The sequence below is a fragment of the Diadema antillarum genome, unplaced genomic scaffold (genome assembly GCF_040938485.1).
Source record: "Diadema antillarum isolate AM-2024a unplaced genomic scaffold, OU_Dant_1.0 seq00001312_RagTag, whole genome shotgun sequence".
Classification (NCBI taxonomy): Eukaryota; Metazoa; Echinodermata; class Echinoidea; order Diadematoida; family Diadematidae; genus Diadema; species Diadema antillarum.
Genome location: NW_027272085.1, coordinates 3,698 through 26,249, shown reverse-complemented (window position 1 = coordinate 26,249; position 22,552 = coordinate 3,698). Strand labels below are relative to the sequence as shown.

Genomic DNA, 22,552 nt, shown 5'->3' with positions numbered 1-22,552 from the left:
CACCTAGTGCCATTACATAAATTAAACAGAATCGAAATCGGGTTAGAAATGGCGAAGGAGTAGCATTTTGTAGCCAATGTACAATATAGGTCAAAAATCAAGGTCAAAGGTCAAAGAAGTCAAAGGTCAAAATTCTGTGTAGAAGTTTTGAAGCCCTCACCTAGTGCCATCACATAATGCAAACGGAATCGAAATTGGGTTAGAAATGGCGGAGGAGTAGCATTTTGTAGCAAAATGTACAATATAGGTCAAAAATCAAGGTCAAAGGTCAAAGAAGTCAAAGGTCAAAATTCTGTGTATAAGTTTTGAAGCCCTCACCTAGTGCCATCACATAAAGCAAACGGAATCGAAATCGGGTTAGAAATGGCGGAGTAGCATTTTGTAGCCAATGTACAATATAGGTCAAAAATCAAGGTCAAAGTTCAAAGAAGTCAAAGGTCAAAATTCTGTGCAGAAGTTTTGAAGCCCTCACCTAGTGCCATCACATAAAGCAAACTGAATCGAAATCGGGTTAGAAATGGCGGAGTAGCATTTTGAAGCAAAATGTACAATATAGGTCAAAGGTCAAGGTCAAAGGTCACAACTGAAATTCTGTGTAGAAGTTTCAAAGCTCCCATGTAGTGCTATCATATAAAGCAAACAGAATCAAAATTGGCTCATAAATGACAGAGAAGTAGCAAATTGAACATTTTGATCACACACGGACGCACAGACAGACGGACACACACACGTACGGAGCCCGTTTCATAGTCCCCTGCTCGAACTCGTTCGGCGGGGACAACAAGTGGACGGAAGAATTCCATAAATTTGAAATCTGCAACATGAGACAAGCATACTTCCGACACAAACTCAAATCACTGGTTAAGAAAACTACACTTAAAATCCATTTCATGGAACATTTCAAATTATACAAAACTTATACTAGCACATCCTGAACGTTTAATGTTCCAAATCCAGTGAGTTTTAAAGGCAGCTGGTTTTTATGATGCTGTTTCTTTTTTATTTAACGTGTTTGTGTGATGTGATTTTACAAAGTATCGTGAATAGCGTATGTGCGTTTTGAAAGAGTGGTTTTCGAGTATGATAGCCTTGACACGGTGGTTATATTATTTCATCATGTTAATAAAAGGTATGTGCATGTGATGATGAATTGTTAGAAAATGACAATGAGTGACTGCAGAAAGAGCAATCAAAGATACAGCAATGCTGATGAATCACGAAGGCACCCGTGGGGGATTGAAATGTTGGTCCACGATCAATTTGATTTACTCCCTTGAGTACATCAAAGACGATCAGTCTGATTTACTGCTTAGAGTAAAACATCGCTTATATCCTGGATCTTCTTGGCGTGGACGTCATGGAAGGGAAGCCAGTCGACCGCCATTTTCACCTCTCCCGAGGCATCCATGAATCCAAGATCCACCAGCGTCTGCAGCACCTTCTCCTCCTGTAGAGGGCAAAGAGGACAGAGAATGGAGAAGAAAGTGAGACCACAACAAAGAAGATGGAGGAGGAGGAGGAGGAGGAGGAGTGGAAAAGAGAGAAGAACAAAGAAAAATGAAGGAGAGGTAGAGAAAAAAAAACACGAGAAAAAAAAAGATGGAGAGAAGGGAGAAGGGAAAGAAGAACAAGAAACACAAAAATTGGTTCATGGGACCTCTGGCAAATTATTGTTCGACAAATGTTTTGTTTGTTTGCTTGTTTTTTGTGGACGCATTCTCACACTAAAGATCGGTTTTTGTTTTGTTTTGCTTGTTTGTTTTTTATTTAGTTTTTGGTAGATGGAGCACTCCATATACTTACCTTAAAAACAGGGTGATACACTATTTTGCAATAAGTCTTTCACTTATGTCAAGAAGCGGGACCTCAATATTTGATGCCATGAATGCAGCTTTACAAGGCACTCACTGATACAGTGCACTTCCGTTAGAACGAAGTGCACGGTACTTGCGATTTTTTTTTTCTTTATATCCAAATTTCGCTACGGCCAAACATTGAAGTACTAGTACTTATTATGATAATATAGATGATTCTACTGTGATCTAAAGTTTTACTTCGTTGTAAAAAGAATATCATTATAACCATGTTCCTTACAACGGGAGAGCACTGTGTTAACATTTTCACTTTTTGTGACTAAAAAGATCTTATTGTTGTAGACTGACACGTGGGAATGAAGATACAACATAGCCCCGTGAGGCACATTAATCTAAAATTCACTGCACGCCTGCACGAAAGCACCGGTTAATCCATATCCGCACAGAACTTTTTTTGTGTGTGCATATTTTTTTTTTTCATCAGTCTACACAGGACTGCAATGCAGCCCTTGCCTTTCTTTTAGTTCCCAGTTCATTTCTAACAACCACAGAGCATAACAAGGCATTTTAATACTAAAAAGGGAGAGAGGTTCCAGTTCATTTTCAATAATGATAATTTTCCTTGATAAGAACAATGTCAATGGTCCGGTGACGCGACATTTGCTCCTGGGACAATATGTTCAGGTCTTATTTTTCTCCAAGGACTTAGGGTTAGGGTTATGTTTGTGGGTAGAATTTATGTTTGGCTTAGTGTGCAGATATTTTATGGGAGCAATTGTTGCAGGAGCAAATGTCATGGAACCCGGTGGTCCACCCACCTTGTTGACAGTGGGCGTGGCTGAGATGATTGCCAGTACTTCCTCCTGTGTGGGTGGCACGCCCACGGCGCGGCGTCTGTACCGATCGTGAATGGGGCAGAGGCGAAGAACGGCCAGCGCCATGGAGAGGGCATAGCCACCCCAGTTGCTCACCCCTGCACAAATGAGGTAGTCCGTTGCTACCGTGCAGGCTATCTGGTCCCCCATAGGAACGTGTACGGCAGTCTTCGCCTTCACCTTACCCATGCCCAGTTCATTTCCACCGTCTCCGATACCTGGACATGACAATACGGCAAGAAACTGTGACACAATTATCAACTAGAAATGTCGCTATGGCGACTGGTATGCCTCCGCCATAATGCATGATTCTCCTTATAGGTCTATAGTACATGTGGACAATGTGTGATTACATTTTCAAAAAATTGGCAAAATAGTAAAATGACATGTTTGTTACAAATGTATCGAATGTTCACCTTCCTTGACCTATGTTTAATTGGATGAATAGGAGAGCATGTATTGAAGGATTTAAGAACTTTAACTTTGACTTTGACCCTTTCATAAGTTTACGCACTTGAGTAATTTTCAAGGTATGGAGAAAAAGTGCAATTTCTGTATTGAACAATAAATTGTTATCATTTTCATCTGGCCTTTGATTCATAAGAGAATCACTGTCGGGTAGAACATACATAAATATGTACTAAGTTTAAAGGTAACTTCAGCCACTTCCGAGATATGGAGAAAGTTCAAGTTCAGCACTTTCACTTGATCTTTGACCTTTGACCTTCTTGGCAAAAAAAAAAAAAAAAAAATTCCCAGAGAATCTCTAGTGGGTTATACATGCATACAATGTACATCAAGTTCAAAAAAAAATAATCCTGCTGGCATTGCATAAATATAAGGAAAATAGTTAAATTTTTGAAGTATTGCCCTTGACCTTTGACCCCATGAACCCCAAATTCCCTAGATAACCACTGCCAGTCAGTACATGCATATATACTTTGTTCCACAAAGATACCTTGAACAATTTCCAAGATACAGAGAAAAAGTGAAATTTTAACATTTTATTTGACCTTTTGACCTCATGACCCCTAACTTTCACCAGAGAATCATAATTGGGTAATACATGTATACACTAAGTTTCAAGAAAATATCTTCAGGCATTGTATAAATATGGGGGAAATAGTGAAATTTTAAGCATTTGACCTTGACCTTTTGACCTTTGACCTTGAGCATGTGCACCCAAACGTTGATAGGCCAAACTTCACCCCCTAATACACATACATGCCAAGTTTCATTAGGATACCTCAAAAGGTTTTGATAGTTACCCTGTCCACAAAATTCATTACGGACGGACGGAAGGACGGACGGACGGACGGACAACCCGAAAACATAATGCCTCCGGCACCACTTCGTGGCTGAGGCATAAAAATACATATCTGTCAATTCTTGGTCTGGAACCGATGGTGGTTTTTCAACAATGTAAAACAATCGTTTTTTTAAACCTACATGAAAAATGCTATTGAATTGACCCACAATATCCGATCACATTTGCTATTACTAAAACTTCATTTTGAGCCATAAAAAAGATAAATGTTGATGTATTCTCACTTTTGAAAAACCTGTAGTACTTCATTTCAAATCAGACACGAATCAAATTTCAATTGCAGATCAAATCGAGAACCATGCAGAGATCCAGATCACACTCCAGTCCTAGATCCAACCACATTCGATACAGCCAAGTTTTGTTGACGTGTATTACACTCAAACTTGACAACGAAACGCACCTGTAGTGAATACATGGGGCATATCCCTGGCCGCCTCGAAGAGCTCGTCAATCCCTCCGATCTTGCTACCTCTGTCCACCCCTTTACTCGAGTGATAGCCACCGTCATGGGCTCTTCCGGCTCGTTCAATGGCGACGAGGTGGTCGAACCGGCACTTGTTTTCACCATCCTTCAGGAACGCCCTGGCACTCTCTGCAGAAGCCTTCTCCCCACGCGGCGGGTAGCACTCGACTGGTATAGACTGTTGTATAACACCTTGGTAGTGGACACACAGGACATTAGTTTAGATAAAATGTATTGTCATGTATAGAAAATGATTTTGAGGAAGCTAAAGCATGTTGTATCAATATCTTAATTTTCAGGGACTCTGTAGAGGTTACACTCAAGAATGATGATACCAGGTAGAATGTACTACAGGCCCTAAAAAATGTAATAGGTCTTAGGGTTTGTTTTCATGAAAGGTAATGCAAATCTCTAAAAGAAAAAAAAAGTAGCCTTGCAAAAACAAATGTTTTATCACTTTATGTTAACAACCAGTCAGAGTCAAATTACGTCAGTAAAACAATCGCTCTAATTAATTTTCCGCAGCGTTGGAAAAGGATAATCCAGGAAGCCTGATCTTGAACGCCAATTGCGGGTTGTGCACCCTTTTATTAAAATTATTTCATTCGCTTCTATGACCTGGTCGCGATAGCTTCATGGTCAACTTAAATATTGACGGGCGCTTGACAGCGATTGACACTTTTGGACTTCAATCTCAGTATCATTGGTAAAGTTTTCTTATTTTACCCTCGTCACTCACTTTCATATACTACGTATCATTATTTGTGATCTGTTCATTGCGTGTACTCCCCTTGCTGCATCGAGAGACTAATTTCAAATCAAAATGGCCTCTAAAGGTGGTGGTAAGGGTGCCAGAAGAAAGGAAAAAAAGGCGAAGATACCAACACCGCCCTGTCCACTGACAAAGGGCAATTTCCGTGTGCTGCTGAATCTAGGGACAGTCCAACTGGTCACCCGAGCGCCATGTGCGCTAAACTGTCAACATTGAAGAATTCAGTGACACTCTTCAAAAGCATATTGTCACCCAGCGGGTCTACGAGTCTATCAACCATGACCTTCAAACGAGGCTCAAAGTTGTCCATGATCTTGAAAAAGCTGTTGCTGACTTTGAGAACAAGTTTACAAAAATTGATGACGACCTCACAAAACAGGAACTGTATACAGCAGACGTAACTGCCTGAGGATCTACGGCCTGGCTGAATCTCCCAATGAGGATACTGGTGTCATCGTCATGGATCTCACCCGGAAGCAGAAGTCGGGCGTCAAACTCGCTCCAAGCGACATCGACAGACCAAACCGTCTTCAGAACAAGCACTCCGGAGACTCAAACAGTCCTAGTCCCATTCTTGTCTAATTCTCAAGGTACAATGTGAGAGACTGTGCCACCATTCTCGAAGCAATTTGCGAGGGTCCGACGTTTTCATCAAAGAACATCTAACAAAAGGACGTCAAATCCTGTTCAGCAAAGTCCGGAACAGCCAGAACGCCAGGAAGGTGTGGACAAGCAATTTCAAGATCATGGCACTGACAACGGATAACAAAAATGTCAGAATCAACACAGAACGCAACTTTGAAAGGCTTTAATAGAGTTTCATCGTTGTTTTTCTTGACTGTTATAGCATTTGTATACAATGACAAAGAGATGTAAATTTCCATGTATCACATGTAAAAGCATAGGAGATAAACAGGATGCAATGTTGTGTACTATTTTGTGTAAAAATGGAGTCCTTTTGAATGTTCAGGAGTGGAGAGAATAAATTTCTTTTTCAATGATGACTGGATACGTTATAATTGCTGCTTTAAAGAACTTCCGTTTCATGAACTAGTACAACGTCAATCAAAGCGTATCTTAATCATAGCGGGGGAGATATCTAGCCTGGAATACAACTCACTTGACATACAATACTGAAGGTGATGATAATAGGTCATTACAAGTAAGGAAATCATGAAGCGCTGATAGCAAGTTATTGATAATGAATGATGTGGATAGTTGATGAAGACACGAGAACTTCACAGAGAATCGAAGAAAATTTTCGAGCATTGTACAAATGCAATGGTATGGAAATTGCTACCCTACAAAACAAAAATAAAGAGAGAGCCAGATATTTTGTCAGCTGCCAAGAAAGGTCATGAGAATACATCTCCACTCAAATGTGTATTATGCAGATTGATGAGAGAGAAAATAATTATAATCCAATAAAAATTCCACTTGGGTTGGTCCAACAAAACATTTGACTTATCATAAGCGTAGTTGATATATAAAGGGAAGGATGGTTGAGGTTTGATATTTTTTTATGTTTTGAAATTCTCCTCTTGCGATGTGCGTACACAAATACCAGCTGCTCCAGATTTTTACCTTGGTCAAGAAGTCTTTGTATGGTCTTCTGCATCAGCTCTACCAGACCGGCTTCATCATCCACCACTAGAACTACATCTTTTCCCAGGGCTTGGAGGGTGGTTGCCATGGCAATGGCGCCAGGAGGCCCGTCACTCTCGTACACGTTGTCACCCTCAAGTTTGACTGGAAAGCCGGTGGTGATGGCGACGGAGGTTGCGTGGGATAGGGACAGGGCAGACTTCAATAGATCGTCCTCTACAAGCAGGTTGCCAATTTGCCGCTTTCCTACCAAGGCAAAACAAAATGTACAACAAATTCATGACAAATGTGGATATATCATTGTTATGAAATATCATCGTAACTATACAGGAAAGGAATAGTTCTACGAACAATTTGGACTGTCTATACACGATAAAGTCGACGTAAATCACAGTAAGTAAAGTCTCCAATATTGCAAGTTTGAAGCAAATTATAGATTTCATTTCGATTTGACGATCCCGATACAGCTTACAGCACTGACGTTTCCCGACCAGGTGGAGAAACGGTTATTACTGTTTGTTACGAATTCGCCCATGTAATCACTTAACAATGTGGTCTTTATGTTTAATGATCATGTGTATGCGATCACACGTGCACGATCGCGAATGTTTGTAAACACCACCGGTTACGTAATCTCCTTTTGAGTCATTCGCTTTGAACCGCAGCCTTACACACTTCGCCCAGGTTGAGTTTAATGTTATGAATATATTAAGCTGGCCGTGCCTGACGGAATTTTCCATGTATGTAATAATGCTCATGTTAAAAATCCATTGCTCGCGTCAGTCGACAATCAGACTCCGGTTAGAGAGGACCGTTATAACTTTCTCAACGTCCCGTCCATGGTCTTAGGAGAAATTGCTTTCCCTGAGACAAGCATTCTGCGAACTGAGTTCAGTGCTAAACAGCAGGATAATCCAGGAGACGCCAACCTGCTTCTAGCCCGTTTCCCTTCGACGACGACGGTGTCGATAAGTTTTCGTTGACTTGGCCAGGCGAACCACCAGGCGGTCTGGAGCCAACACCCTCTTGTGATTGCTACACAGCAACTACTGGGAGCCACGCCGGGGTCGATCCAGGGCGTCGAGATTGTGTGAGTGGCAACGCGCACCTGGCGGCCAACGCCCTTCTGCCCGGCGTAGTCGCGGAGCTGCAAGCTGACCGGAGTGAGATAGCGTTGGCTGCTGATTCGACGACGTCCCCGTGCATCGACGCGTTCTCCACGTGATACGATAGCGTCTGGCGTCGCCTCCCCGTCACGACGCAGATGAGTTGGGCCCCGACGTTGGTTCTGTTAGGGTAAAACCCTGGCCAGGTATCACATAATCCGTCTTTGAGTTAATATCTTTTGTTGAAATGATCCAATCTAACCTTGAATCGTTATGGTTAATTTCGCTGCAATGCTTTAAGTAAGAATGATCATCCTGGTTGAAACTGATTGTTAAGCAAATTCTTAATAAAGTTCCAGAAGATTTGTTCATTTCAATTCACCGAGACCGCCTCGTATTTATTTGTGTGAACTTGACCGTAACAAAGTGGGGGCTTGTCCGGGAACCGAATTTTGCAAGCCTTATACAGTATATTACATTGTTCAAATTAGGTCTAAATAAGCTTGTTTTTGTGCTCCTGTTGTTCTACTGTTGCAAAGTTTGCAGTCAAGTTTTCATTGATGTGTTAAGTATTGTGTATACTGTGCCATATCTAGGGAATTTTCAGTGCAGGATTTTTTGGACGGTGATGTTTCTCTGCCAAAGATTTAACAGTTTAGAAAGGCTGAATTGAAAGAGGTGGCATGTCACTATTGTTCCAGGAAGGGACATGTTAAGACACAATGTTGGAAGCTACAACGGGATAGTAAAAAGCAGGGTGCCAAACCTGTACTTGCAATTTTAGGAGAAAGAACTTGTGCTGCTATTTTTGTGCATGACCGTCTTGAGATAGTGTATAGAAATATCAACCCTGGAAGTGTAGATAACATGTCTGAGTGTTACCATGGCTTCATGTCAAAGGGTGTGGTTTCTTGGCAGTCTGATGATGGTGCAGTGCAGTCGGTGAGAATCCTGCGGGACACCGGAGCAGCACAGTCTCTCCTTGTAGGTGATGTGAATAAATTGCCCGCTGACGGTTCATCTTGTGCTAGTGCACTGATACAGGGTATTGATGGAACCTACGTTTCTGTACCTTTGTATAGGATTCACTTGAAGAGTGATTTAGTCACTGGAGTAGTTATGGTTGGTGTGGTTTCCTGTCTGCCCATGGATGGGGTTGATTTATTGATGGGGAACGATTTGGCTGGGAGAAAGGTCTCAGTCTCACCAATTGTGTCAAGTGATCCGGTAGTTGAACATGAAACTGAAAAGTTGCTTGAAGAATTCCCGGATGTATTTCCTGTTTATGTGGTGACGAGGTCACAATCAGGTCAGGCGAAGCAGGGCGAGGCAGATGATTTTGGGTCTGTAGATGACTCTGTTCGGTTGGCAGAAACGTTTTCTGCTAACTTCGATGATGTTTCTGCTCAGTCTGGTGATGACAAGAGTTGTCGTTCTTCCCTGATTGCAGCACAGCCAAAAGATCCAACACTCGAATGTTTGCTTCTTACTGTTGTTTCCGAGATTGAAGCTGCTAGTATGCCGGAGTGCTTCCACAGGAGATCCGGTGTGTTGATGAGGAAGGGGCGGCCCCCCATAGACCAGCTAGTGTAAGCTGGTCAGTGGTATAGCAAATAGTGTGGCCAGTGAACTATCGTAGGGAGAGTTGCTCAGGAAATCCACATGGGAGGTCACGTTGGCATTAGGAAAACTCAAGCAGGAGAGTAGTTTCTTGTTAAAGCAAGAAGTAGGATGGGAATATTCATTTTCTGTGTGTAAACGTCTCGAGTTTTTGACACACAGTTAGCTTCATTCCCGCCATTTCCCTTTTTGTGAGTGAAAAAAAGAAGAAGAGATAATTGAAATCATGAGAAATATTAGGTTGAGTTGCGTTCCAAACTGGAAGGATTGAAAAAATTTAAAAGTATGGACAAACAATGTTCAAATGTTTGTTTGTTAGTTTTTTGTGGAAGGACACGATACCAATAAAAGTATTTTGTAAGGGAGACATAAAATGGCTCCCTCTGAAAAATTATGGTGTTTCCTTTTAACAGGAAACGTTTACAATGATTACTCCCAAAACTATTGCCGGTATTTGTATGGAAACATTATGTGCAAACATAATAGAGGATTTGTCATGCAGGTCTGTCACAGCTCAGACATGATGCCAAATTTATAGCAAAGTGAAGAGACAATGTTGTGAAACACATGCGATAATGTTCCCGTGTTATCATAATCCGAACTGGTTAAATAATGTGTATTTTGTGTGCATTTAAGCCATACTGTGAGTAGTTGCTCTATAGTGAGTGGATACTCTAAGAAGTTCAGAAATAGCCGATGTTTGTTATTTGTCACAAATTATGCAGGATGATGAAGTTGAAATTTGTAACGTGATTTGATATAACGAAAATATTATTTTATAGCAACGAAAATATTACTTCAGAGCAATATTTTCTCTCTTAGGAGTGGGGGTGTTACGAATTCGCCCATGTAATCACTTAACAATGTGGTCTTTATGTTTAATGTTTTTTTAGCATGTCTCCTCCATTTCCTGCAACTTTAGTTTTGATTCAATATTCTCTTGCTTTTTTTCATGCGTATTATTGTTAACTTCACGTATTTTTCTTTGTTACGACATTGTATTGATGTTGTGTTATTTTGTGTATGAAAATGTTGTTGGAAATGAAATAAATGAAATGAAATGAAATGAAATGATGTGTATGCGATCACACGTGCACGATCGCGAATGTTTGTAAACACCACCGGTTACGTAATCTCCTTTTGAGTCATTCGCTTTGAACCGCAGCCTTACACACTTCGCCCAGGTTGAGTTTAATGTTATGAATATATTAAGCTGGGCGTGCCTGACGGAATTTTCCATGTATGTAATAATGCTCATGTTAAAAATCCATTGCTCGCGTCAGTCGACAATCAGACTCCAGTTAGAGAGGACCGTTATAACTTTCTCAACGTCCAGTCCATGGTCTTAGGAGAAATTGCTTTCCCTGAGACAAGTATTCTGCGAACTGAGTTCAGTGCTAAACAGCAGGATAATCCAGGAGACGCCAACCTGCTTCTAGCCCGTTTCCCTTCGACGACGACGGCGTCGTTAAGTTTTCGTTGACTTGGCCAGGCGAACCACCAGGCGGTCTGGAGCCAACGCCCTCCTGTGATTGCTACACAGCAACTACTGGGAGCCACACCGGGGTCGATCCAGGGCGTCGAGACTGTGTGAGTGGCAACGCGCACCTGGCGGCCAACGCCCTTCTGCCCGGCGTAGTCGCGGAGCTGCAAGCTGACCGGAGTGAGATAGCGTCGCCTGCTGATTCGACGACGTCCCCGTGCATCGACGCGTTCTCCACGTGATACGATAGCGTCTGGCGTCGCCTCCCCGTCACGTCGCAGATGAGTTGGGCCCCGACGTTGGTTCTGTTCGGGTAAAACCCTGGCCAGGTATCACATAATCCGTCTTTGAGTTAATATCTTTTGTTGAAACGATCCAATCTAACCTTGAATCGCTATGGTTAATTTCGCTGCAACGCTTTAAGTAAGAATGATCATCCCGGTTGAAACTGATTGTTAAGCAAATTCTTAATAAAGTTCCAGAAGATTTGTTCAATTCACCGAGACCGCCTCGTATCTATTTGTGTGAACTTGACCATAACAAAAGTGCGTAACGTAGAAAAAGAAACACTTGGCCTCGTACTAGCCCTACAGCACTTTAGTGTGTACACAGGGAGTGGTGGTGGCGATATACAGGTGTACACAGACCACAACCCACTCTCCTTTCTGGAGAATTTCAAGAGCAAGAATGGCAGGCTTTTTCGGTGGAGTCTCCTCTTGCAACCTTTCTCACTCAAAATAGCCCACATCTCTGGCAGAGCTAACATTATCCCAGATGCACTGTCGAGGGTGTAGTTTTGTTAAACCGAAAAGTAAGTAGGGAGTGTTCTTTCTAGATTTTGTATAACGTCTTAAGACGAGATGTTAGCTTCATTCCATTAAGTCTCTCTTTTGTAAGGTTGCATACGACAGTTGAAATCATAAGAGATATTAGGCTGTGTTATATCTCTATAGCTGGAGGGGTTGAAATGAATCTGAAAGAATAGAAAGACAATGTTCAAAAGTTTTTTTTTTGACAGGACATGATATCAACGAGAGTATTTTGTAAAGGAGACATAAAATGGCTCCTTTTGAAATAGTATGGTGTTTCCTTTTGACAGGAAACGTTTACAGTAATTACCCCCCAAACTGTTACCGGTATTTGTATGAAAACATTATGTGCAAACATGACAGAAGATTATAATACAGGTCTGTCACGATACAGACAGAATGCCAAACTTATATCAAAGCGAAGAGATGATGTTGTGAAACACATGCGATAATGTTCCCGTGTTATCATAATCTGAAGGTTAAATAATGTGTATTTTGTGTGCATTTGAGCCATTCTGTGAGCAGTTGCCTTATATAGTGAGTGGATACCCTAAGAAGTTCAGAAATAGCCGATGTTTGTTATTTGTTACAAATCATGCAGGATGATGAAGTTGAAATTTGTAACGTGTTTTGATATAACGAAATTATTATTTTATAGCAACGAAAATATTACTTCAGAGCAATATCTTCTCTCTTAGGGGTGGGGGTGTTACGAATTTGCCCATGTAATCACTTAACAATGTGGTCTTCATGTTTTATGATCATGTGTATGCGATCACACGTGCACGATCGCGAATGTTTGTAAACACCACCAGTTATGTAATCTCCTTTTGAGTCATTCGTTTTGAACCGCAGCCTTACACACTTCCCCAGGTTGAGTTTAATGTTATGAATATATTAAGCTGGGCGTGCCTGACGGAATTTTCCATGTATGTAATAATGTTCATGTTAAAAATACATTGGTCGTGTCAGTTGACAATCGGACTTCGGTTAGAGAGGACCGTTATCACTTTCTCGGCATTCCCGTCCACACTCTTGGGAGGAATTGCTTTCCCCAAGGAACGTGCTCTGCTAAGTGAATTTTAAGTGCTAAGAGGCGAGATAAACCAGGACATGCCCATTTGCCTCTAGCCCGTTTTCTTTCAACGACGACGGCGACAATAAGTTTTCGTCGATTTCCAGGTGAACCACCAGACGGTCTTGAGCCAACGCCCACCTGTGATTGCTCCACGGTGACTAGTGGGAGCCGCGCCGAGGTCGATACAGGGCGCTGAGACGCTGTGAGGGACCACGCGCACCCAGCGGCCAACGCCCTTCTGTCTGGCATAGGCACAGCGCTGCGAACTGTGCTGAGGTATACTGCGTCGCCCGCTGATCCGACGACGTCCCGTGTATTGACGCGTTCTACACGTGATAGCGTCTGACGTCGCCTCCCCGCCACGTCGCAGATGAGTTGGGCCCCGACGTTGACTCTCTTAGGGTGAAACCCTGGCCAGGTATTACACAATCTGAACTTATGTTTTCTTAGTTGAAACGATCCCGCCTATCTTTCATTGTTATGGTTGATTTCGCTGTAAGCTGTTAAACAACAAATTTTGTTATTCCGGTTGGAAACTGATTGTTAAATAATTTCCTAATAAAAACCCGGAAGATTTGTTCATTTCAATTCACTGAGACCGCCTTGCATTCATTTGTGTGAACTTGACCGTAACAATCTAGTATTACAAACTAGTATTTTTTTTTTTTCGTTGACAATCGTTCGGATTAATTCATCGTAATTGAAGGGATAAGATTCATTCATTAATTCATGTGCGTATGTAATAAGTGACAATAATATGAATAAATATAACAAGACAATGCAAAAAAAAAAAAAACAAAGTTATCCACTGAAGATATTCAAGATATTCACACATACGAAAGTACACGCACACACCATTCAGCTTGATAGAGCAATCAGTGCGTTTTAATTCACGCTTTTTGCAATTCAATGCCCTCAAGCCAACGGAACAGAAAGTATACGGAATCATGCTTGTTATTACTCTATTCCAATACCGTGTCAGTGAGTCGTCAGGCATGGTTTAATGATTGACCTTTGTGGTTTGAACTACAAACATTAATACTCGTCTTTACGGTCTTGCCAGAGTCAGTGATATTAATCAGATACACAACTTACCTATGTCTTCAATGGCTGCCTCCTCCAACTTCTTGATTTTATCCACTGCTGCCTGGGAGAGAACGCTGGCAAGAAGAGGCTTCTCAGATAACCACACCACTCTAGGGAGGTCCTCTGGGGTGGGGTCAGAGTCGGTCTTCTTCAAGGGCGTGTCTGTGATCATCATACTCCCTGGTTTGTGGGTGAACGCTAGAGGGAGCTCTGGATTTCAAATGAAAAACAAATTAGACTACCTTTTCTTATTTCTCTCCAGATGGCAAAAGGAGGATGCATTTTGAGCACTTGTTGACTTCCTAAAACTACATTGAAATACCACTAACGTTGTGTGCATATGTGTTGTTTGTAGCTATTCGAGCACAATCTGCTTTAATCTGCTCTATTCTGAGGCTGTTGTGCGTCTTTTTCATGCATGTTAAACGATTTCATTGAATACTGGAGTTGACATACAAATCATATCACGAGTCATATCAGTCTTCATTGTATTGTTTGAGTTAATGGCTTCAGCTGCGGGTCATTGTCCTACCCTACAATCCTCTCAATGAACTAAGGAGCTTCCCGAGTCAGATCTTGTCATTTGAAAAATAAAAGTCTTTTTTTTTTTTGCGCAATGAGAGATCCCGAAAAGCTTGTGTAGGGCGATAGCAAAACAATGAATTAAAATCGACAGAGAATCAATGGCGACGGAACACTGAAATTTACAGAAGTGTCTACATGAAACAATCAACAACTGTTTACAATGGAGGCTATTTAAAATGATTTTATCGTCAGTAATCGTTTGTAAAGTTCATATAAACAAATTTGGAAATAAATAAACGAAATTGAATGAAATGAATAGGAAATATAACAGAAATTAGTATACAAGCCAGTATATTATATATCCAATAATACATTAGATTACTATATCTCGAAAACCTGTATACCAGTATAATTCATATCATAGTTTTTCATATTATAGTAAATTCGTGAATTAGTTAATGAATATACTCTCTAAATTCCCTAGATTGGAAATCAATCTACAAGATTGTGGTTGGGGACAAACCGAAAGTTAGGCTTTATGATTAGATTGACTTCCAAATCAAATTGAGATTTTCAATCTCATTTTGCATTTGTCCCTAATCTAAACCTAAGGAATTTAGAGAGTACCTATCTCTATTCTTTTGTAGATTGGCAATATATTAGTCCATGGTGTGTAGTATATGAGGAGTCCCTTGTAAGAGTAAGAGTTAAAGATAAAACATGCTTACTTGCAGCTTTGACCGTTTCGACAGCCGTGACACCACAGGGCCAGAAGACCGGTACGTCCCCCTCCAGAAATGTAATGCTGTGACCGTAGGAGACCTTCTCCACTTCCACACCTATCACAGCTGGAATTAGCAAGATGGTTTGCATGATGTACAGTTTCTTCTTTATACAGCACTCTTATCAATCTTATCACTCCCCTTTTATTAATATGATCATCATTACTATCATTTTACTTTCTTAAGTAAATTGATATACAATAAATTAGTACTGAGATAGAATAAAAATGAGTACCATGGTCTATGAATAAAAATATTGCAAGGGCTTTTCAATGCCACAGAAATTTTCCCTACTACATTTCTCATCTCTTCAGTTCTTCTTTGCAGATATTTGCATTGGTGTAACCAATTAAGCATGTGTGTCAGTCAGAAGAGAACATTGATTACAAAGATTGCCTAATGGTGGTCTTGAGGATATTCCCATTGTTGTGACATGCATTTTGAATCATTACATAATACTGAATGAATATTTTGGTATCAGCGTTACAAAAAGATGTGAGAGAAATAATTAGAAAAAAAAGAACAAATACAAACTTTCTTTATACCCTCCTTATTAGCACTACACTCTTTTGTATAAAGTTTGTCTCTTAAAAGTGCGAAAAAATGTTCCTGTTTTGATGCTACTAAGACTCAAGAGTGCATAGAAAAAATCAATGAAATTGATGTTATCTAGTTTCACGTTGGCGAAAATTACTGGGGTATTCTTGCCGTCACGATCTGGCGCTCTGCGGGATTCACCAATAATGAATTACCTGGATCTCCAATGTGCATGGGAGCTCCATGGACGTCCACCATCGGGTGTGTGACCTGGAAAGCCTTTTCCACCAGGTTCTTGGGGATGGGCTTCATGGATACCACTTGGTTGCCACGGAAGACCCCACACGGGTGACAGGGAACATTTGTCTGCCGGTTGGAATATAATCAGTAGCCATGCTCGAGTATCAGTTACTGTTCTTCCGGATGGCATATATCAAACATGACAGCTAAGTGACTGTATACCCATAAAGATATATACTATATAGTTTTCTCCCTTTATACATCAAGTTAGCTGGGTAGGTAGGATTTCTCTCTTCGTATGTATGATGTTGCCCATAAGAAAAAAAAAAACAGAAGGGGGAAATGCAATCAATGCATGCTGCGCTGGCATGTCATGCATAATACGAGATTTGTACCATTGGAATGAATCGAAAATCTAAAAGTCAGTGGTCGTTGTGTATATGAATATTCAAGTGGAGGACACACACACACACACCCTCCCAACATATGAGTATGCATCGTATCAAACAATACTCGTCAGACCTTGTACATGGGAACATTGGAAGTCTTCTGTTCCAGGTTACGTAGAGGAATGCCTGCTAAAAGAAGCGCTTCGTCAAATGAAAAGCTGCATCCAAAGTAGAAGAAGCAGAAGTCGTTCAGCTGGTCTTGGAATTGCATGAGATCCGGAATCACCTCCTTGAATTCACCGTTGACGAACATATTGTACGCCGACAGGTCCGTCCTGGAGGAAATATTGAAAAAAAAACCAGCAACATTGTCTTTTGAGGTGTTTTGGGGGATTTGGGGGCGAGCGAAATGCGAATGCTATTACAGTCAATAATGAGAACAACCAAATTCACTTCCACTACCTTTGGGTTAAAATAAACGTTGACGTGTTAGGTGTCTGAACTTTTCAGCATCTGAACATTCGACTCAACTTCATAATCGTCCGCGAAGGGTTTTCATAAAACATCCATTAACGCATATAAAGGCATAATTTACCATTTACAGTTGAAACAAAACCCCAGCTTTAGTGCTTCAAAATAGTTCTAAAATGTGCGTTAGGGATAGAAACAATCAATGTAAAAATTTGAATCAATATAATTGATGTTAATTATTGTTGAATATACAAAATGTAAACAAGTTATAATGAAATTGTTCCTAGACTAAACCATCTACAGTTATGGCTGAATGAGAAATACAGTGATATCTCCCTTTATTTTAGGTTTTATCGCAAAATCTTTATATGATAGGATGTTTTGTGATACAACTGACCTACACATATGCATCACATGTGATAACTCGAAAATTTGTAAAATCACTGCTCCCGAAAGTAAACTGTACCTTTAAATAAAATGTCTGCAACTCTATGTTACATGAAACCTGTTATAATCTTAGGTTTGACATCATGATGTACACTGATAGTCAAGAATGTTACAGTATTTCGAAATTATTTGAAAATTCTGTCGTTCAGCGTATTTCATTTCAAATTACCGACTTTTATTATCCAATAAGCCAATACAAACTGGATTACTTCAGGCGATGAATCTGGTAAGGAGTTGAGATAATTATTTGATCGTATCCCATTTTATGACACTATTCATAAACTAACAAACAGATATTCCTGTACTTTAGAACCATTAGTGGATCACGCAGGGATTGCTGAGTGTGTCATGTGACCAAGGGACAACTCAAGTGCACAGCCGCTATAGAAGTGATCAAAGGTTAGCATAAACACAATGCGGTGCAATAAATATAAAGGTCGTGTCTGTTGGGAGTGCACTATATAGGTAAACTGCCATCAATATTCTCTTTTACATAACGTTGTCCTGCTGGCTATATACACTAGTGATCTTAGATTTGAAGGGTATGGGTTTCTAATTTCATTTTCAGTAACAGATCGGGGGTGGAGGGGGGTGGGGGTAGGGGTTCAGACGAAAACTGCTTAACTAAGTGCCGAACACTAACACTAACCTCACGTCAGAGTCGTCGGAAAGGGGCGGAATGTCGAACTGGCCCGGTTTAGAAATGAATATGCTTGCCATGGGTCCATAATTCAGGCGGCAGTACTCCACCAGATCGCCGGCAAAATCCTTGTGAACTATCATGAGGTTAGCCTGCTTAAACCCTGCAAGACAGAGAACGAGAGAGAGAATGAGAAAGAAAAACAACAGCATGAGGGATACGCATGGCAGTACAGTCAAGTCTCGTTAAAAGTCCTCGGGATCAGTAGTTTCTTTTTGTTATATCGAAATTTTGTTATGACCAAACATATAAACAATAAAAAAAATTGTGCGTAAAATGTTGGGGCCTAAATCTTAACTTTATATAGGAACCAAAATTTCATTATAACCATGTTCATTATAACAGAAGTGCACTGTATTGTTTATATTAAGTTTTCATCTTTTTTTTTTTCATAAATTGCTTCATAACTTCCCGTACGACAATATTTGTAACAGATTGTTTTTAAATTACTGAAGAAATGTTGATTTCAAGGTAAATACGTAATCTGTTCCGTGCAGCTATCCAACAGAAACCGTATTATCTATAATGGAAAATAATTGAATCATAATTCACAAACCAATGCTTATTAGAGAAGAAAAAACAAACTGCTAACTAAATCTCTCAGAATGACATTAGTCAGAGCTATGGGAAAATCAAGATACTAGTATTGCATTTTGCCTTTTTAACAATAACGACAACGTAGCTCAGCGCAATGTATCTGATGCACATGAATCCAAAGACCACAGGCAAATCATATGCCAGTACCCATTTAAACCTTGCTACACGCATTCATCTACGCAGGGCACTGGAAGTATTATTCGCTAATTATAATCTTATCTTTTGGAGGCACATTAATACATATGAATATCATTTTGCAGTTCGCAAACTATAAAAGAAAAGGAAAGAGATGATTACTAATGATGATGAAGATGATAATAATAATGATAATTATCATTGTAATAATAATGATAAAAATTCAATGGTAGTAATAATGATAACAATATTCTCCATTGCATTCCCCCCGACACAGGAAATAGTTTTCAATGGCAAAATTATTATCATCTCCTATCAATTTGAACAACTAATTTCTTTCAGCAAACAATTTCACTGTTGCGTAGAACTACATAGTCATCTTTGCATACCCATTATACAACATAAAAAATGTTAACCCATTCTGATTTCGCTATGACCTATTCACGCCAGTATACCGTTTCACTGGTTTTCATGTGTGTGTGTGTGTGTGTGTGTGTTTTTGTTCTTAGGTAGGGTTACAGTATAGGGCCTATCTTTGTGTATCCCGGACCAAGGACACTAAAATGAACCTTACCATTCTTAATTGTGTAACCCAGACAACCTTATTTATAACTCAGTTCATACCGGTACTTACATTTCAGGGTCATTAATTTGCTTTTATTAAATATACAGTCCAGAGACTCCAACCCCAAGCACCTTCTGATCTGGAGATTCTCCCGGCTGAAACCCTTAGCAAACGGGAGACTCCAACTTGATGTGTGCGAAGCGCGAAATTCCCAGGGTTCTAGTTAGATGCTCTCTGGTGCTATCTAAGGCTTATTTTTTCAACATATGATAGAAATAAGTAAGAAATCCTTTCCAACAGGAGACAAAGAGCCAGGGCGGGAGAAATTAAATCTCAAGCGGGAGAACGGGAGATTTTGCAAAAATGGGTTTTCGGCGGGAGACCTCCCGTCAAAAACGGGAGAGTTGGAGTCTCTGAATATAGCATAGATCTAGGTCTAACATTAGATATTCACCTTTGCACACCCCGGCCACAGGACACTGAAAGTGATTTCCCTCTCTGAACTCCTTTCTGACCTCCACGGGGGTCTTATCTTTCATCAGAGAAGCGAAGTCCATGTTACCTACGATCCTGGTATGATGGAAAGACCTATGTAGCACTATCTTCTGTGAGGGAGAAAACAAAGTAGAGCATAAATGCCCACACGTTATTTAATCACTATTCTCGGTATGGATCTGCATTGGGTCTGCAAACTTGATATGATAATTTGTATAATTCTTGCCTTTTAAATTGACCCTTCTGTGAATATGATGGCTAATCCAAGCACGCAAGTGAGCCATATAGGTTCTACATATAAAAAGATTTATTCAGTCACATCGTCACTTAATGCGAAATCCAACTAGACTAGACTAGATAGAACTCTTGCTCCGTTCTTCATCATGCATCACGACTGCAAATAACACGTGTAAAGCGCGAGCGTACGTCGGTGTCGAGTATAGTTTATGGACTTGTCCATATTCTCACATTTTTAAATCGCGGGAGTGTCCATGTCTGATACTTACCAGAGGAGTTTTGGTGACACTCAGAAACGCCTTACTCGAAGCCATCTTTCAAGCTATGACTGAAGACATGTTTTGGAAAGACTTCTTTTTGAGACAGCCACCCGAATCACACAAGATTTCTAGCAAAGTTTTAATCAGTGCAGAGCTACACAACTACACAGCCAGCCTAACCTTGCTTGCGATACGCACGGATGCACGCACTCATTTTTGGGTGGCTGTCTCAATTGCCCATTTTTTTATACCGATGATTCCACCAAGAGACTCCCCAGGAAGTCGAGAGTTAAATATGTTTTGTCGTTGTTCCACCAACTTCTGCATCCCAGATACAGACCTCCTAAAGTATCATTCCCTCTGCATGCCTTCATTCAAGTCTAAAATAGACCCCAGATGGAGGCATGCACGCACGGCACGGACTGTACACACACCACTCTCGTTTATTCACCACTACTAGGCACATAGCGGATCGCCGTTATGTAATACACCTGTCATCCAGTCTCACGCTCTGGAAATCAGGCGAACCCATTCAATTTTTGATTCAGTCGCGATCACCAATGACGTAATCCCCAGACAGCATGACAACGAGAGCCCATCGCGCGGCCTGAGATGAATGGGTGTATCACTACACAGGACCCTCTGCCACTGGTTACAGCAAGGAGGTACTTGCCTAGTACCTCCTTGGTTACAGCAGGGAGGTGGAAGAAGCCACCTCCCTGGTTACAGCACCCAAGGAGGTTCTGGTATACCTCCTTGCAGCACCTTGGATTAGGTAAAATGCACATGTCCCATCTATTACCTAAACCTCCCTACGATACCTTTAAAAAAAACCCAGGTGACTTGGTAAAGTCAGGGAGGTGTCTCATCTCCCTGGTAAAGTCAAGATGTTTTGGTCATTTCCTTTGCCGGTAGATGTCTTCTCACCAGGCTTGCCGTCAGCTACTTTACTGTTTTGTGTTCATTTCACATTATATAAATCTGGTAGGCCTATTATTTTCTCGTCTCAAACCAGAATAAAATTGAGGGTTTTTATATTCACACTCGCCTTCTTACCTCGTCATGCATTCCATGCATTTACTAGCTGGAACCCATTCTATCTCGAGAAACACCCTTCTGCGGGATTAATCAAGTGTTCATGTATCCGTCTTTTTTCGGACAGAACGGCGTATATCGAGAGACAGACCCTATCCGACAAATTCTCAAACACTCAAAACCACCTTTACCCCTCGACCGATCGATTTGACCCCCCCCCCCCAAAAAAAATGCCTATTGTAGTAATCAATCAATTCTCAATTCAATTCAGTTCATTTTATACTTCTCATATATCAATACATATAGAGTAATAAATCTATAGCACGTCAGTTCTTATAATAATATACAAACAAAATATGTATAACTATATGTATATAAATACTATACATGCATACACTTCAATTACAATGTAGTCGAAATCGAAATCGGGGTTGTACAAAGTGAAGTATGACGGAACTTTCACTAAAGCAAGCTTGTTTGATTGTAAGCCCCAAATTGTGCATGTATATCGATTAATTTTCACCATTGCATATACATAACGGTATACTGTGTTAAAACACCCCACTAAAATGAAGTTTTCACTTCGACTCTTGATTTCATTTGGCAATTCTAACCATGGTGTGGATAGTCGTGCAGAATACACGTATACCATCAGTAAATGCTTTTAAAAGGCAGGAAATAGCCCCTATCTCAATGAATGATAAGAATTGCCTGGATGAAATTTCATCCTTGAACACCTCATACCAAATTAAAAAGACCTAAAATCCATGTTTATAGCATGAACGCCCTATATATAACACACAGCCGATAGGCTGACAAAGCACATACAAGTTCATCAACAAGCACATCAAAAAGCTCATCAGTTTATTGACAAACGGTCTCCTCCACTGTACTTAAAGATTTGTTGTCATGAAATATTTTATGTATCATTTACCTATGAGAACTGCTGTTTATATGGGTGCATGTCACGAGACTGACACCCACGAGTTATACAGCCCACGAGTCGTACAGCCCATGAGTTGACACTAAGCAAACAAGGCCGACGAAACCGCGACACATTGAACCCCGTGTTGGCTGTCGAGCTCGTGGGCTGTTTTTA

The 22,552-nt window shown here is 40.6% G+C and overlaps 1 protein-coding gene across 1 annotated transcript; it reads right to left on the bottom strand.

Moving 5' to 3' along the window:
- Nucleotides 1-1,309: 1,309 nt before the first annotated feature.
- LOC139708141 (D-glutamate cyclase, mitochondrial-like) lies at nt 1,310-19,983 on the bottom strand. The gene is made up of 10 exons (XM_071620118.1): nt 19,881-19,983; nt 18,079-18,232; nt 16,645-16,846; nt 16,098-16,248; nt 15,292-15,411; nt 14,048-14,248; nt 6,836-7,102; nt 4,417-4,671; nt 2,633-2,907; nt 1,310-1,447 (listed from the first exon to the last, which is right to left on the bottom strand). Exons 1-10 carry the CDS (start codon nt 19,981-19,983, stop codon nt 1,310-1,312), a joined length of 1,866 nt encoding a protein of 621 aa, XP_071476219.1.
- Between the last annotated feature and the right edge of the window lie 2,569 nt (nt 19,984-22,552).

Coding starts and splice junctions, on each gene's coding strand:
- LOC139708141 (XM_071620118.1), bottom strand. CDS start 19,983: ATGGACTTCGCTTCTCTGATGAAAGATAAGACCCCCGTGGAGGTCAGA. Junction 16,249..16,644: donor CCAATGTTCCCATGTACAAG/GTCTGACGAGTA, acceptor TCCAACCGGCAG/ACAAATGTTCCCTGTCACCC. Junction 2,908..4,416: donor GCCCCATGTATTCACTACAG/GTGCGTTTCGTT, acceptor TGTCATGTCCAG/GTATCGGAGACGGTGGAAAT.